This window comes from Colius striatus, chromosome 4 (assembly GCF_028858725.1).
Source record: "Colius striatus isolate bColStr4 chromosome 4, bColStr4.1.hap1, whole genome shotgun sequence".
In the NCBI taxonomy this organism is placed as follows: Eukaryota; Metazoa; Chordata; class Aves; order Coliiformes; family Coliidae; genus Colius; species Colius striatus.
In genome coordinates this window covers 56,711,855-56,729,724 of record NC_084762.1, presented here as the reverse complement: position 1 = coordinate 56,729,724, position 17,870 = coordinate 56,711,855, and the positions used below count along the sequence as shown (strand labels likewise).

The following is a 17,870-nucleotide window of genomic DNA, read 5'->3' as shown; positions in this document are numbered from 1 at the left end:
TGAGACAGTTTAAAGACTGATGACATTTTTAATTTGAACTGCCTGGCTCATAGCTCCAGCTTAGAGGTGCAGCCACGCTTAATGGCAAACACCTGAGGAAGTCATAAGGACTTTTCACACACAGTGAAGACACCCTTTGACTATTTTTTTTTTTAATTCTAAAAGCATTAACTGATTGCAGAGGTGAAGCTTATGAGCACAGGCAATGACATATCCTTGGTGGATGATCCAGCCCTGTGAAAAATCCTTCCACGTAGCCACAGAAGGACTGCAACTCACACTGCTTCCAGTATCCAGCATCACCTCTACAACATGTCTCTAACTCTTTTTTTTTTTTTTTTTCCAAATAAGGACCAGGAGGAAGAAGGAAGATAACAATTTCTTAGTATTACACAGAAATAGATATAGCTAAATCATAGCATCACTTCCCAGAGAACCAGACCATAACTTCTCAGGGAAAAGATACGTGCCTCAGAACGACCAGCATTAATCTGCCTGTTTCCCTAGGTGAGTACTCACACAGCTAGCAAATCTCATTGTGTTTAGGAGGATATACTTAATCATCTCACTATCATCTCAGTTACCCAAAAATAATTTTAAAGGGTAATTTCCAGTGTTCTTCTTCCCAGTGATTCACCCTTCCTCTGGCTTTGTTGGCTACAGAAACTTGACAGTTCCCTTTCAGGCACTTTGACTGTAGCTTTTCAGACAAAATGACAGCCACTGTGGGAACCTCCAAGCATTTTGAACACCAAGGCAGCCTGCTCACTCAATTCCCCAACAAATCACAACAGTTGTGCTGGGGATTTTACTTCTTGCTTTCCAGACACTACAAGAGGGGCACCATCAACTTCTCCAGTCTCCTTCTCTCACCTACTCAGTTTCCCACAGCCCATGCTCCCTCAGGGTTGGCTCTCAGGACTCCTTTGCCCAGCTTCAGGAGCATGGCTCTCCAGTCGTGACAGCTCAGAGGAACCCCAACCAGAACAACAACAAAAAGTTTTAAAGGAATTGAATCAGCTCCACAGATGCCATTATCTCTAGCATTCAGTCACCTAGTCCCTCTAACTGCTGTGAGATCTGAAAGCCAGGGCTAAGCTTACGAAGCTTAGAGAATCAAAGGGATGCTCAAGGGCAGTGTTTACATACTTTCATGCCAGGCTCAAAGAGCAATAGTTTACCTGAATCCTACTGGCCCATATACCTCTACATAGTCCTTATAGACTATAAATTAAAGTATCCAGTTCCTTTTTTTCCCCTTTCAATGGCATATAAAGATCCCATGCATTACAACCTCCTCATACTCCCCAGAGTCTGCTAATAAAATGCTATGTCTCTCACAGCACTTACTTCAGAGAATAGAGCTCCACACTGCAGTTTCTATGCCCTTATATTGGTAAAAGGCAGAACACACTGGAAATATGGATAAGAAAATGTATCTGTAGCTATCTCTGAAGGCAGAAACTCATAAGTGATCATATTTTAATATTAAATTAGCTGCCAACAGAGGCCTGGTAGCTGCAGTCAGCTGTGGCAAGCAACTCCTCAGAGACTTCACTGGAATTTTAACTGAATGACAGTGTTATCAGGAAGTTTGTGAATACCCCCTTCCCCCACCCAAAATAAAGAGCTTATTCTTCAAAATAATTCAGCCTTATCAAATTTATGGGGAAAAAAAAGATACACTGATTTCAAAAGAAAAACAGATACATTTTAATTCAGAATTGATTGGCAGATGAGCTGCTCCTGCAGCTCCTCTTCTTTACACTCTAGGAAAAAAATTGTTTCAGTAATTTTAGATTGCCTATTTCCAGCACTGTTCCATGCCACATTAAAAATCTCATTCATTTCCCATTAGCACGTTTTAGTTAAAATTAACACATAATCATTTTTAATGATCTGGCTTTCAATATATTTGTAAACAAAAATTAATCTCAAATGTAAGACAAGGCTTTGGAATTGTTAAAAATCTTTCTGACAGAACAAATCATTAAAATGTTAGTTTAAAACTTTTTTTTTTTTTAAATCCAAGAACAAGGGATTGCCAGCTGTATCTCTTGTTCCTTGGGATGGCTTCTTTAAATAAGCAGCTGACCCACTGGACCCCAAAACCATAGGCAATGGGACAAAAAATTAAAGACTTGACGAATCAATTCAACATTTTAAGAGAAGACAGAGGTCAATGAACACCAAATGACAGCAGAATCCGCAGGATTACCAATCTCAGTATATTGAGAACCAGACACAAGCAAACCTTTCTTCTCATTCCCTGATATTCTTGCCCTCAGCTCTCCTATCCAAGGCTCCTTGTCATCAGAGAAATGACAGAAATATTACTATAACTTTTACTTGTGCAGGATTCAATACAGTAAGTAACAGAAAACTTAAATGTAGATACAGAAGACTTTAACGAGGGACAAAAGAAAAACAAAAGGAAGAACTGAAACCTGAGAGTAAATATACACAGAAGGGCACAGAATAAAGGGTGACATGAGTCTTGTCAACTGTGGGGATGGTGTCTCCAGCATGTGGGAACTTGTAGCACTAGCACAACTGGCACTGTCTGTTTAGCTGCTCAAAGAAGGGGTCAGTCTCCAAACACACGCAACTGGAAAACACCAGATCATCCTTCAGTCTAAGTGCTCAGGAAACGTTTGCTCAGGCTAGTGCAGATGTTACACTGCAGAGCAAAAATTTTAGACTATTAAGTGTCCAAATAGAGACTTTATTTTCCAGAAAATTTCAACAGATGGAATCTTAGAAACACAGAATGGCAGGGGTTGGAAGGGAGCTCTAGATATCCCCTAGTTCAACCCTCTGCTAAAGCAAGTTCGCCCTGATCGCCTGATCAAGTCACTCAGGAATGCGTCCAGGCAGGTTTTGAAAACCTCCAGAGAAGGAAACTGCACACCCTCTTTGGTCAGCTTGTGCTAGTGCTCAATGGTGTTAGTTGTGACACCATGCTTATCTACAGATTTTCTCAGAGTTTGACGTGACCTCCTTTTTACCAATGATTATTAGTTTTAGAAAACTCCAAAGGCTCTCCCTTATGAGGCATACACCTAAGGAATGAAAATGAAATCACTTTCATTAATTATGAAGTGCAGATAGGCCAGACTGACCACGTAATTTGTATGTTTGTGGAAAACTGCAAATAAATACTACTACGTTACTGACAAACTATTCTATGTCTCTATTTCATTGAAGAAAAAAAAAACTATAAACACAGCAGGTTAAAACAGAACTAGATGTTCTATCAGGCTTTGTCAGTTTAATATTCTGGTAGTCTTATGTGACAACACACGAAGAAAAACTACAAAAAAGGGCTCAGCTAGCTTTAAATTGAGAGGACTAGGTGTGTTCACAAGGAGGAAATCTTATGTTAAAAGAGACTGTGCTTCATTGAAAAGCAAGCTGCTGGAGAGCTCTAAACCCCAGCCACCTCATCTGACTGAAGTGCTGTACAATATCAGATTGCACCTTGCTCCACCCACAGCCCTCCTCTTTGTGTTTTCCAATACAGAGTCACGATGCCAGACTTTGTAAAACTCTTCTGTGTCACTCAGCATGATACAACCTGTTTAGCTCCAATATGGACGAGTATCAACATGAATTTCTATGTACAGTTTGAGCCTACTTTTCTGCCTCTGCGGGACCAGGACTAAATATTACATGAAACCATCACATTCAGAAAGTCCTAAATCTAACTTTTGTTCAACTGTGGAGGTAGAGCACAGAAACATACAAGATCAAGAACAAAGCATTGCTTTTTGTTCAAAATTCTATTCCACTCTCAAGTTCTCTCACAGCTGATGTTTATAGAGATGTTTATAATAAACAAAAAAAAAATCTGGAAAGTGAGAAATACTTAGTTACTGAGTCCCAAATACTTTGGTCTATTATCTAGCAGCACTTGTATTCCTTGTATTCTTTACTTAAAAGGCCACAAGCAGAACAGGGCTGTGTTGTATATCACATCAATACAAAGCAAAAGTCCAGGTCCAAAAGGGTAAGACAGAGATTAAAAACCAGAGAGTTAAAAGTTTAAAGCAACAATGAATTAAACTCTCTAAGGAAGTAATTGTGAAAAACTGCTATTTCCAGAACTGAAACATGAAAAAATTTCTGCTCATCACACAAGAAACCCCAAAAGTATTTTCAGCTGTTGCTCTAGTGCCATGTGCCAATGCACGACCTTCAACACTGCATCTATCTGCTACAATTATAGGTGAAAATTTCAACTCCTTATACATTATGCATTCTGAACTCTGCACTTTTCAAGCAGGAATAAATGTATTTGCAAGATATTTGGCCTTCACATAAACCTTTTCCTGGAAACGTGTTTAAAATAAAGGAGAACATTACTTTTGCAAACTATGATGTCATCTCCCTTTTCAGTAAGTGCCTTTCACAGTCTCCTTCTGTAATGCACATTGCATCACTTGCACATTTTTGAGAACAGCTACTCAAAAGTTTGATTTAGAAGACATTTCTGTACTACATTGCATACATAGAAAACACAGAGGCATAGTGAGGAACAGACTGCACGCATCATATTTACACATAAATATCAAAACACAGTAATGGTGGGGTTCATCAACGGCTTCTGGAAAGAAACTTGGCTCTTGGTAAAGTTCCCCGCTGGCGGCAACGCTGAGCTGGCCACGCGTGAAGAGACCGGGAGCCGCAGATTACCGGGGTATCCCCCTTCTCCCCAAGCCTGATGCCTTGTTTTATCAGTCCCTGGCACAGGTTTCCCGGGAAACTCTGGGTAACCCGTGCATGCCGGCACCTCCTGGGGGCGACGGCCGCCCTTGAGGCACCGGGCGCTCCGGGATCCGTCGGAGCTATCCTTGGAGGGCCGGGACACCTCGTACTCGGGGCCACTCTCAGCCTCGCAGGGGTCCGGCCGCCCTCCTGCCCCTTCGCGGCCCGGCGGGCCCGGGAGCGCCGTCCCGCGGAGGTACCACAAATGGGACGAGAGGCCGCCGGCCGTGCGCAGCGCCCGCACGCGGCCGCCCTCCCTCCCCCGCGGCGACGGGGCGCCGCACCCGTACCCCGCGTCGCCCCGTCCCGGCTGCTCACCTCCAGACCTGCCCGAGCTGCAGGATGTGGACGAGCGACTGCAGGAGCCAGATGCAGAAGGCGCAGGACGCCGACCTGCCGCCGCCGGCGCGGGGACCGGCGGTGCCAGCGGCGTTGCTGCCGCCGTTGCTGCTGCTGTTGGTGGCGTTGCTCTTGCTGGCGGTGGACGCCTGCCGCTGCGGCGTGCAGGGGCGAGCGGCGTCGATGTCCGCGGTCGCCGAGCCGCTGCTCACCAGCAGCTTGCTCTCGGCGGCGGGGCAGTGCCCGGCGGCGGCGGCGCTGTCCTCGGTGCTGAAGTCGTGCGCGAACCAGCGGAAGCTGAAGACTTGCACGGAGAGGGAGCCCAGCAGCACGAAGAAGAGCGTGAGCCCGAACCACCAGCGCTGGCCCCGCAGGTAGTAGTCGACCGCCAGCCAGATGTCGGTGCCCACGTCCGCGAAGTACACGGCCAGTGCGGCCAGGATCCAGAGACAGTCCCACAGCGAGTAGCGCCGCTGTTCCCTGCCCAGCCGCAGGCACAAGGAGGACGAGCCCCCACCCGAGCCCCGGGAGCCCCCGCCGGCGCCCCCGGCGCCGTCTCCTCCTCTGCCGCCGCAGCAGCAGCAGCAACAGCAACGGGAGCCACCGCCCGAGCCGTCCCCGCTGCCGCCGCCGCCGCTGCTGCAGCACCCGCCCCCGGGCGCCTCGTCGTCGTCGCTGCCGCCGCCCGGCCCGGCGCCGGCGGGCAGCCCCGGGGCCAGCGCCTGCACGGAGCCCGAGTGCTCGGAGTTCTGCAGCGGCGTGAACGCCACCTCGCCGCCCTTCTTCATCTTCCGCCGCCCGTCCGACTTCGCGGCCATGATGCCTCGCTCAGCCCCGCCGGAGAGCGAGCGGGAGCGGCGAGTGCTCCTTTATCCCGCGCCTCCCCCTGCTCCTCCTCCTCCGCCTCCTGTCTCCCGCCCTCCGCCGCCGCAGCCGCCGCGGACCCGCCGCTCCCCGCGTCCCCTCTCCCCGCTCCGCGCGGGGCTGCGCGCCCGCGGGCGGCTCCTCCGCGGCGGCCGCACCCGCAGCGCCGCCTGCCTGCGGGGAGCCGTGCTCAGCCCGCCCGCCTCGTCGCCGTCGCCTCCGCGGGCGCCGGTGGTGCCGGGGCCGCCGCCGCCGCGCTCTGCCCGAGCCGGGAGCAGGCAGGGCAGCGCTGCCCCGAGCAGCGCATCCCGCCTCCGCGCCCGCCTCCGCCCGCACCCGCCGCCGCCACCACCCAGTTGACTGACGCCGCTAAAGAGGATGACCTCATCCCTCTTCCCTCGCTGCCGCCGCCCCCCGCCCGGCACCGGCACCGGCACTGGCGCAGGGGCGGGGAAGGGGGCGCTCGGCCGCCGGGAGGGACGCGCCCGGCGCGGGCCCGGGGATACAGAGTGCAGCCCGGAGCCGGCGGGGAGGTCAGCGGCTTGGCTGACCGGTCCGGGGAGGTGGGCGCGGCGGCGACGTGAAGGCAGCTGCTCCGCGGGGCGAGGAAGCGGGGCGGCGGGGCGTGTCCGGCGACCCCCCGGGGCCGCGGCTCCGCTGGTGGCCCCCGGTGTCCTCGGCACAATCTGGGCTGAGCCCGCCCCGTCGGCGGTGGAGGTCAAGTGGGGGGACGGGGCTGGGGGCAGACGGGGCGGTGAGGAGGGTGGCGGCCCCCCCCCAATCCGCTCGGGGCTTCTCGCTGCGAGCGGGGATCCTCGGACTGGAGAGAGCCGCCGCCCCAGCGCGGTGACTCGGTGGGCCGGTACCGGCGGTGGTGCTCGCCCATAACGCTCGGCACGCCGAACGGGAGCCGCCGGCCGGGACCCGTGGAGCTGCGCTGACCCTCCCGGCCCGGCAAGTCACACTCCGGACGGGCGGAGGCTGTCGCGTCCGTCCCGTAGGAAACGCCGCCGTAGTTGCCCTAACTTTGTGAAATGAGACTGTGAGGTGCAGTTCTCCAGTTACGCCGTGACTCACGCGGTATTAGAGGCGTTTGGGGGAAGGTGAGGAGACACCGTTTTATTCCGCTACACGGAGAAATCGCATTCCGTGCATCAAATTCACTCGGCGAGCTCACGATGCCTTTCACCGCCCCTCACCGCCGCTCCTTTCCCCGCAGCTCCGGCAGCCCCCGGAGCGCTGTCGCTCCTCAAAGCCCGCCTGCGTATTTCGGTGGCAGCGGAGGCCCCGCCTGCACTTATCACTGGAGGCGGCTGAGACCGGGACGAGTCGTCCCGGGGTGCACGGTCCCGGGGAGATACGGTGGCTGCTCTCTGGCAAGCAGCCCAGAACCCCCGGGGCGGCTCCGCGCCAGCTTCCGCCGCCCCTGGAGACCGACGGGGAGCGCAGATGTAGGGTGGCTACCCGGTCTCTGAGAGCCACCAGCCTCTTGCTCTCGGGAGTCACCCGGGCCCCGATGTGGTTTGCCTCCCATCCTTGGCTCTTCTGCCCTCCTACATCTCCAGCCGTACGGGATGAGCAGCCGATCGACCGCTTCGACTTTTTTTCGCCTCCAGAATATTTTATAAGCGTGCCCTCTCCTTCCTTAAGTAGAGCTTTGAGATAGTTCAGCCTCGTTGCTGGAACATCTTAATAGGAATGCCAGTGAGCTACGATAGGGCATAGTTACGTTGAGATATATGACTAAATATAGCCCCTTCAACTTCATTAATTAAAAAGAAGTCATATTGACAGCTGAAAAAAATCTGCCTTCCAACAGTTAAATGTACATGACAAGTATAAAGTCGACTTCTGGAAATGAACTTGTACAGATGAGATACCCCAGATTTCCAGAAAAGATTACAGCACACGTTACTGTGGGATTCAAAGAGTGTAAGCACACAAAAACCCCAAACTTTGAAAGGTGAAGAGCACACATAAAACTAATTTGGCTTGTTATTTTGCATGTTACCACACATTACAAGAGTCTTTAATTACATCATCACATAATGGTTCTTAAATAATGCACATTTGCTCTGCAATCGCTGTTACAGGAGTATAGCTGTACTTTCTATTCCTTTTGTAACCCCATATTAATTTTGTTCTCATTACAATCCATATGATCTTAATTGCCTTAGACTTTTAATGCAAATTGCTTCTTTCTCAAGGTATCTTTTAATAATTCAGTCAGCACCTATGTATAATACAGTATATTCACTTAACATTACCTTGTCAGCAGAGAAAGTGCTTAATAATGAACCTAATTTAGCTGCAGGTTAGTGGTTTATATGTACCAACAAGTTTCCAGTGTTATTCTATTTATAGTTACATCTGTAATAAAATGGTTTAGTGTGCACTTTTAATTGAGTCTGTTTGACATATTACAGGTCTAAAAGATGTTACAAGTTTATAGTGGAGGTTACAGTATGACACATGAGGGGATATGGAGGGGGAACAACTATACTACTCCTAGAGCCTATATCCTAATGCAAACTGCTCAGGCTGCAGGTGGCATAAGAGAGTAATTCAAAAGTGTCAGATTCAAGATGGAGGGAATGAAATGGAGAGGAATGAGGTCCAAGATCCTAAAAAGGCAGAAGGTAGCTCCGATCATTGAAGCAGATGTTTGAGAACATAAATGGTGTCAGTCTAGCAGTACATCCTCAGTGTCATGGTACCCTGCTTGAGGCTGCCCTGCTTGTACCACTGCTAGCAAGTCTGGAGGTAGTAACACAGTAGGCACAGTGTCCCTACATTTGCCCTTCCTGCCCCACATAAGGGAAAAATTTTCTGGTATATTACCCTCAGCCACTTCAATCAGGGTCAGAATTGGCCAAAGTGATTGATTCATGGCCCACAAAGACTCCAGTTCACTATAGCTGGCTTTAGGTCAGACCCATAAGTGAAAGGTATTCAGTTTGCTGGACATTTTGTTATGATTTTACACTTTCTTCCTTACATTTTTTCTGTTCTACCTCATTCCTCTCCGCACCCCTATTTTTTTTTATTTTGTTGGTTTGGTTTTCACTCCTTGGATTCAGCTAGTTGCATTTGTGAGGGGAATAATAATCTTTCCCACTGATTTTCATATTAAAAGTAGCTGTCTGTTAAATTAAGACAGTGCAATAGATAAACATTTAAACTTAAATTAAATTTAAGGCTGTTTGGTACTTCCAGAGGAATGTCTTCTGTTTTGTTTTCTCACCTACAAGATAACAAATGGAAAGGGACCCAAAGAATATGTAGATACTGAGGAAATTGCTTCCAAGAAACAGAACCAAATTTCCCCTTTGTTAGGCTGGCATAGCTTCTATGGAGCTGTATCAGGGCCACAGGAGTTTGTATACAGCCGGTGTACAAACCAGCATGCATTCAGCAAGTCTATGTTGTTACTAAACCTCAGAAATTATTAATTACAAAATATAATTGAAGGGCAAAAGTGTGTTCACAGACATCAATACATATTTAATAAACTGAGTACAGGCACATTCATTTCTCTTGTAAAGCTAATTTTTCTCTGAAGATTTTATTCCTGTCTTCCTTTTCCTCTAAATTTCTTTAAAGAAAACATTTTTATGGATATCACCAGTATTGCTTTTGCTTTATTCTGAGTTATAACTCCTGTTCCTATTTTTTTTCCCTTGCAATATCATATCACCTTTGTCCACACTTTCTCTCTTTTTTTGTCTTTTTTTTCCTTGTCAGCTGTTATCAACTCAAACATAAATGTCTGGGAAATATGCTTCTGGGTTCCAATCCTCTTATCTTGAAAGTATTTTTTATTTCGTCAGGTTCCTAACAATGATGTTTATCCCAGTCTTCTTTAGATATATTGTATAGACTAACTTATCAAAGTACACTTAAGCTCTTGCTTGTAGTTCTCTCATTTTGCCATTAGAATACTATATTCTAAATAATTTCTGTATTCATTTCAAATGATTACTAAATCTATGGAGTTTTGTTTGGCAATACTTTTGCCAATTGCAGTTTGGTGCTTGATGTTTCTGCATTTTCTTCTATCTCTGAGTAACCTAAGCTTTAGAATGAGATCATTGTACCTGGGTTTGCCCCCTTATGACAATGCTTTGCAACAAAAGCTTGCCTTCTTACCTTAGTGAGTCCTTTTGGAAGCACTTCTACATCATGAAGTAGTGTCATGGTTTTGCCCAGCCAGCAATGAAGTATCACAACAGTCTCTTGCTCACTGCCCCCCATCCACCCTGACCCTCATTAGGATGGCAAAAGGCCTCAGCGAGATGGGAGGAAAAAAGATAACCAAAAACGTGGTGGACTGAGACAAGGGCAGGGAAGGCTCACAGCCAATTACGGTTCTGGGCAAAACAGACTCGACTACTCAACTTAGAGATGAAAGTAAGGAAAAAACCAGAACAGAACAAAAAAAAAAGTGTGATATAAAGCTGGGGTGACCTGGTGGAACACAAGATGAACATCTATTTCCTCATTCACTCTGACATAGACTCACTACTGTCTTCTATACATCTGACTTTAACTGGTTTACCATTTAACAGTGCCCTCAGGGCCACATGCACATGTAATCAATTACTTAGAAGCAACAAGTAAGAATTATTCTACAAAATTGTTCAGAAGTTTTAGGTTTTCAATAGATTAATGTTTAAACTGTACACACAGGTTAGTGGAAGTTGTAATACAGGATGTACGTTTTATATTTATGCACTAAATTACTTAATTGCCTTTTTACCAGAATAGCATAATTCACAACAGTACCATGCCACTGTATGCTCTGATAACTAAGATTCTTCATTACAAAGTGAACAGGGATTTCCTCTCAGTGAAGCCAATATTTTACCAAATTAACAAAAGCACAGATCAGAAATACATTGGTAAATTGGTACACAGTTTAGGAAATTAATATTAAAATATATTTTTGAAATGTATTGAGTATAGATAGCTAATGCTTGCTTAATTTTGCTTGAGATTATTTTATCTTATTTATAGGCCTACATGTAGATTCACACAGAAACATCTTTGACCTATAAACTTGCCTTAAAAATTGAGAAAAGCAGCATCAATCAAGTATCTCCATATGTTAGCCCACTTTTATAGTTTAAAGAATGCTCTGGAATGTTCCCTGGTTTCAAAAGTTATTTTCCTTTATAATAATAATAATATGCTGATACTTATATTTTGTGCACTTAAATCTCTTTTCTGTAGCATGTGAAGATTCATGTGGAAATGGCAACACATACACACCTATTACATGAGGTCTGAGAAGGAGATGTAAAGTAACAGGATTTACACAACTCTAAGTAGCCTATAAATCAGACTTGCTGGGACTGTTTATATACTTACGGTTTAGGTCTAAGGTTAGTTAACTTTTCAGGCACATTTTTAAATTTTGTGATGAATTGTGACTGTAGTTTCTTTTAATATGTTTCCAGAACATCTAAACATTAGAAGCATGTAAATACATTCAACTATACACTCTAAACAAACAAACAAATAAATAAAATAAGTAGCCACAATGACTGGGAGCAGACCCGCTTTGATGATAGCGTATGGATTTTAGTGTTATATATGAAAGAAATGATTTCTTAGATTTTTTAAAAGATTTAAGTCAGGATTTCTCAAGTTTGCATTTATTATTTAGAAACAGATATCAGTTACTTTCCATGTTGCTTCATATCATGTATTTTAAAATATAATCAAAGACAGACATAAATATATAATGAATGACAGCAGAAGTCATAGACACATGGAAAGACATCACAGGAAGCAAGCTTGCAACCAGGCTTTGTACAATGCTGGCAAGTCTTTCACTGCCATTGTGCATGCAGAAACAAGCCAACAATCATACACGTTGATAAATGGAAAAGCATTTATTAATGCCCAGGAGCATATTAACGTGCCCTATGACACTATATTTAAGATGTGATTAAGAATTTTCAAGAGTTTGAAGAAGAAAGTGAAAAGTTCCATATTCTTTCCTGTTTTTGATTCACCTGTTTAATATGAAATCAAGTTGAGCAAAAGAATAAACCAAAGATAGGCCACAGCACAGAAAATGTGACACTGCTTTGCACTGGTCAGCATGGAGGGGTTTATGGACTTTTCCAGACTGCTGGTTTTCTTCACAGAGAAGATGTCCAAGGGGTCATTTTAAATTGATATGTGAGCAGAGAATGTTTATATATGCAAACACATTTATGAATACCAACAACCCACCAGAACTAGGCAATATTTGTTCAAGACTCCTAAAGGACCTCTGAGGAGCACTTGTTACGTTCTTTTTTCTTATTTTTGTTCTGTTTCCACAACTGACAAACTGTAAGATGGATAGACGCAATATAACAGCTCATATGTACTTAAAAGGAAGGAATCTTCTCCTTTGTATTATGAGTTTCAGCAAGGCTATACTTGAAGTTGCTGGGAGAATATTAAATGGTCCAATGAACAAGTCAGAATATGGTCATATATTTTTCAAAACCTTAACATCATTGGCAAAAGAAACTAGAACGTTTAAGGGCTTCAATGGGCAGAAATATGTCACCTAGATCAACTTAATAATGTATATAAAACCACATCAGGAGAAGTGAATAAGGAAAAAGGTAAGAGATAAATAATACTGGACACTTAATGAACACTTTCAGACTTTTATGTGTTATGGTCTTCAGGGTCTTTATTTGAGCACCCAGTTCCAGGCTTTCTCTGCAATGCAAAATCCTGCTGAAGAAGAACAAGAACAAGAAAAACAACATCCTTCAGCCACTGCTGTCTTGCACAGATCTTCAAGGACCGAGTGCAGCAGGGAGAGGCAGCAGCAGTCAAACCTTCTCTCTGCCAGAGTCGTACCTCTTCCAGCTGATAGAGCTATCTCACTGCTCCTTAAAAGGCTCCCATGGGTGCCAAATGCCTGAGTTTCTTATTGACCCAGGCAATCTCTTTTCCATGTGGCATGTCTAGATCCAAATGGATGCATCATTTGTGTCAGTGTCTGCCTAGGCTCTCCACAGGCAGTGCAGAGTGCTGGGATCAAAAAACCAAGGCATCAACCTTGCTGTGCAGCAACAGCAGAGTGCACACGAGGTGGCACCTCTGTAATAGCTCTGTCTTTGGCCAGCAATTTTGACTGAAAATTGTCCCACTTGCAAGGGACAGAGATTAAGTGACTTCTGTGCCAAACACAGCAGACACTGTGTGCTGTGCAGAAGAGACACTTCTGGGGGTTGGCGCTAGTCACAAGCTAAATACACTAATTGGCATGTCTTCCAAGCAAGACCTGAGAAGGAGGTTCTTATCGTATTTCAAGTTTTCTCATCAAAGTGTAATCTCCTGTTAATATGGGCTGCGAGCACTCATGGTGCTCTTGGAGTGAAGCCCTCTGTTGTGATGGTCCTATTAGTGAAAGTGTTAAGGTGTTTATGTGGCTTTGGATCCAGGGAAGTTAATCCAAAACCTGATTTGTACACTGTAGAGGTAGAGAAAATAATTTTCAAATGTGGAAGGCAGCTGCAGAAGGAGAGTATTCACTGTTAGTAATGAAAAACAGATTAGGAAGGCATCATTTACACTTGATAAATCAGAAATGGCATCAACGAGAGCTAGTATTACAAACTATTAATAAAAGACATAATAATGAAACAAATCACATAATAGATCACAACAAAATGATTCAGTGTAATGAATACTGAAACTAAGTAAGTGAACTGTGTGCTCTGGGGATACAATTTCAAATCCATTCCAATGTGCGTGGTAGCAGCATGAGCAAAAAACGCACTTTTAGAAGAAATTGACTGTTCCATTGCTTACTCTGATCACATCCACACCTTACATGAGCTCTGCCTTTGATGACGTACAAGGTAGATAAAAATGAAATTACCTGCCAAGACACATTGTATGTGTTTATTATTTTTTTTTGCATCAAACAGCTGAAATCTCATCATCCATGCAGATATTGGCCAACTTTCCTCAATTCACATAATAATGTGAGTAAATAAACATTAAACATATTAAAAAGACAGCCAGACAACATTTCATCAGCACAGATTGGAAACTTATTTAATTCTTATAGAAAGCACATTGCTGCTAGAAAACATAGTAGTGCCTTGAGGATGAAAGGGTTCTAAAATTCAGATCTTCATACAGACTTTAAATGTTGGAGGTATCAAAGGTGGAGCCTTTGAGTAAACAGAGGGATGTCTTATGTAGGTTATATACAATACTTGTATTCTGATCACACACATGAAACTTCTGCTGATATGCAAGTCATAATTTTGTTTCAGACTCATCTGTATCCTAAACGCTTCCTGAGTCAATTCTGGCAATGTCGAAGCTTACCAAACCAAACATGAATTTGTGCATTTATAGCTAAATTTGTTTCTGTTTCTAGCATATTTTCAAGAAGAATTGGGCTTTTGTTGGAAGTAAAGGTGTTCACACAAATAGCAGTAGAAAGTCAGTCAGATGGCTAAGAGTGGGCACTGGAAAAGTCATCAAGCTGAGGAGAGAGTGGACTAAGCTTCCTGGTAGCTATTGCAATGTTACTGATAACAGTCTCTCTTAAGGGACTCTTTGGATTTAAAGGTTCTCAGCTGAGGTTCTGGCTCAGCTACAAGATTTTACAATCAAATGTCAATGGAAGCTTACCGACACAGGATGAACTCCCAAATAACAAAATCTTTATTAGTCTCTTTTATGGTCTTACAGGAAAAGGAAGCAACATATATTGGGGCTTAAGAGCTGTGCAGTTTGATTGGAAAATAATTTTGAGAAAATAGAAATTTTAATAAATGTTGGAATTGAAACATTAATCTAATTAATAAATATTGTCAGATTTGACACAAGAGCTAAATTTAATTTACCCACAAATTATTACTGAAAAAAAAGTATGTGAGCATGTTACTACATGTGTCTACCATTATGAATGCTCAGATCAAGTCCACAGAGTCATGTTACAGATTTAAGTTTCTTTTTTTATAAATTTTGGTTTTGCAAAGTTTTTTGAGCATCTCTAACAGGATTGGAATGCTGTGTTCACATTAGGCATGTTTAATTTACTGTGATGTTTTTAATGCATTGTTTTGACATTCCTTCACAGTAATTACAATACCTTCAGAGTTTTAAAATACAAGTAAATCAAATCAGCATGAATTTGGAGAAGCAACACACTCAGAAAGAATCAGAAATCAAGCAGCTATAGATAAAGTTGCACTACAGTGCGGCCATCGCCTTCATCCTCAGCAAGCCACCTTAAGAGAAAAAGACAAAAACTCGTTACAGACACAGCACATTTAAAACTTAACAGACAAATCATTAGAAGCTAATTCTGTACCACTGGATTTCTTGGAGAGTTTTATATTGGTTTATACTGAAGCAGTAACCAACCTGAAGAAAATAGTATTTTTTTTTTTAATTTTTAGGTGTCATTAACTTTGTACATATATTTATGAAATACATATTCATTTTCTTTGTTGGTCGTGTACGTGACAAGTAGATTGTTTCATTGACTGGCAGAAAATCAGGAGGGAGTAATGAAACCTGTTCAGTGACAGCAGATCATTGTCCAAGTATTCCATTACAGGGACTTTTTGTTTCACACATCTCCTTATTGGTTCATAAAATACTGAGCTCCATGGTGAGCTGAATCCCTGCTTTTCTTTCTAAGAGTCTATGGAGATTTTACTGTTGAATCTATGGCAAAAAATCCTGAGCCCAAAGCTCAGGTATATTGTTTTTAAATGAGACCTTAGATGACACTAATTTCCAAAGACAATTGGACACCTGCAAGGCTTATGATAGACTATCTGATGTGATGTGATGTCTACTAAGAAGTTAGTATGGAAGGGATTTCTAGCTGATGTAACATTAAGGTAGTTCACATTTGAAGCAGCTCACTGTTTTTGGAAACCAGAAGAGATGCTACTGAGAGATTAAAACACTACTATTAATTCTAGTTAAAAAGATAACAGCACCTACGGAATGGTTATGAACTGATCTACTGACCTGTTACATTTGAAGCAATACACTGAATTCCTAGATGCATCTGTGATTTCTACTTTTTCTAGAAACCAGCCACTTGCTGTAGAAGGAAAATAAAATTAATATAACCAAAGCCCAAATAAAGCATAAGAAAAGTTTCTGATTTCATTTCCAAATCCTGTGTGGTTCAGTACTTCCAAACATATTCAATATCAATAATAAAACTGAAATGTAGATGACTCAAATTACTAGTAACTTCTCTCAATTTTACAGAGAAGGTCTTTGATGTTTTTGACAGAAAATATAAAGGGAGATTTTTATTACAACTTAACTTATTTTCCATATTGAGCAGAACATGCAGTAAGACAAGTGAAATAGAGTGCATGGTAATATTGAATACATTCTTGAAATCACATTTTGCTGTATTTGGTCCTCTGAAATGCAAACCAAGTACCTTTGATCTTCAGTATCCACCAAAACAATAAAATGAAATACACTTTATAAGCAGATGTAATTTCTTTTAAAATAACCCAAGCCCTTAAACAATAGGAAACAAGAAATTCTAGTACTCCTTTCTAATTAATATGTTTATGGTTATATAAACCAAGTAGTGAGTCTGAATGCTTACTGTATCGATATTTCTCGTGAACCAGCAGTGGTGATGTGGAATAGCATCTCTGTTTATGCCAACACTCACATCTGGTTTAATGTATTTAATGTTCTGCTATAATCTCCTATTTTGCTGTGTGAAAAATACCTTCATTCTTGCAGTATATAATTTTATTTCATGGAATATTAAAATATGAAGATTTAAAAAAAGAAAACCTTATGATCAATACACAATATTTGTGCTAACATCTTTAATTGTGTATGCCAATGCACATAATGACAACATTTAAAAAACTAATCAGGATCATACTGCTGGTAGCTGAAAAGCTTTTGGAATTCTTTGCATGTCCTGGAGATAAAATACTGTCTTTTGCCAAATTATTTTTGTTTTCAAATATTTGGACAAAGTACTAAGTAGGCTAAAACCAATAAAAATGTTTTTATTTCTAAGTAGGCTAAAAATGTAACATAAAAATATTTGCAAATTGTATCACTTTAGATAAAACATAAAAGCATAGGTGTTTCTCACTTTTCATGGATATTTTCAAACAATTAACTAATATAACTAGGCCATAAAGGTGTGTACATTTTTCATCTTCAATTCACAGGAGTAATTTACTGATCTTTTTAAGTACTTGTGGAACTTCTTTAATGAATTCTTGTGAATGATTTAATATATAATACACTCTACTTGGAATATATGACCTTTCACAAAATCTCTATAATTCAGAGTCAAGATTATGAGCAATAAAAATTTACAGTCTCTCAAATTTACACGACACTTTGCAAATTAATATAAAGGCATGTTTACTCTCTTGAAAAGTTTAAAATTTAATGCTTTATCCTTTTTTGACAAAACCCCAACAGACCTCACTGAAATCTCCAGGTAGGGAGAAATCTAGAGGCAGCTAGGACTGATTAGCAAACAGATGAAACATTTCAAAGAGGTGTTACATTTGAGGATGCTTGTAAAGGGTATTGGCTGATGTGACAAAAAACACTTGGAGATAATTTCAGAGAAAAATTTAGAGGAAGGTAGTCATGAATGTTAGATGAAACAACACACACCAGCTGTGCCAGGAAGACAGTATTAGCAGCTGTGTGGTATGGATCACGACACTGAGAAGAAAGATAATGATATTGTTGATAGTTTGTGATCCAGGAAATAAATGTTCAATTGATATTATCTCTGCAGACTTCTGTGCAACTCTGAGAGTGTTATAAGTCTGTCAGTGTGGAGTTCCCTTCCCAGATCCATTCTAAGTTGAATTGTGTCCATGTACAGCAGTTAACAA

General features: G+C 42.7%; 2 protein-coding genes across 2 annotated transcripts in view; both read right to left on the bottom strand.

The window, feature by feature from the left end:
• Positions 1–5,924, bottom strand: part of XKR4 (XK related 4) — a 232,253-nt gene extending 226,329 nt beyond the window's left edge. Inside the window, exon 1 of the mRNA XM_061995728.1 lies at positions 5,086–5,924. Within this exon, the coding sequence (XP_061851712.1) occupies positions 5,086–5,924 (839 nt within the window). The remainder of the gene's footprint in view (positions 1–5,085) is intronic.
• Positions 5,925–15,154: 9,230 nt separating this feature from the next.
• Positions 15,155–17,870, bottom strand: part of LOC133625347 (lipoxygenase homology domain-containing protein 1-like) — a 145,757-nt gene continuing 143,041 nt past the window's right edge. Inside the window, exons 43-44 of the mRNA XM_061995648.1 lie at positions 15,991–16,066; positions 15,155–15,236 (exon numbers count right to left, since the gene is read on the bottom strand). Coding sequence (XP_061851632.1) covers positions 15,182–15,236; positions 15,991–16,066 — 131 coding nt within the window. The 3' untranslated portion in view covers positions 15,155–15,181. The remainder of the gene's footprint in view (positions 15,237–15,990; positions 16,067–17,870) is intronic.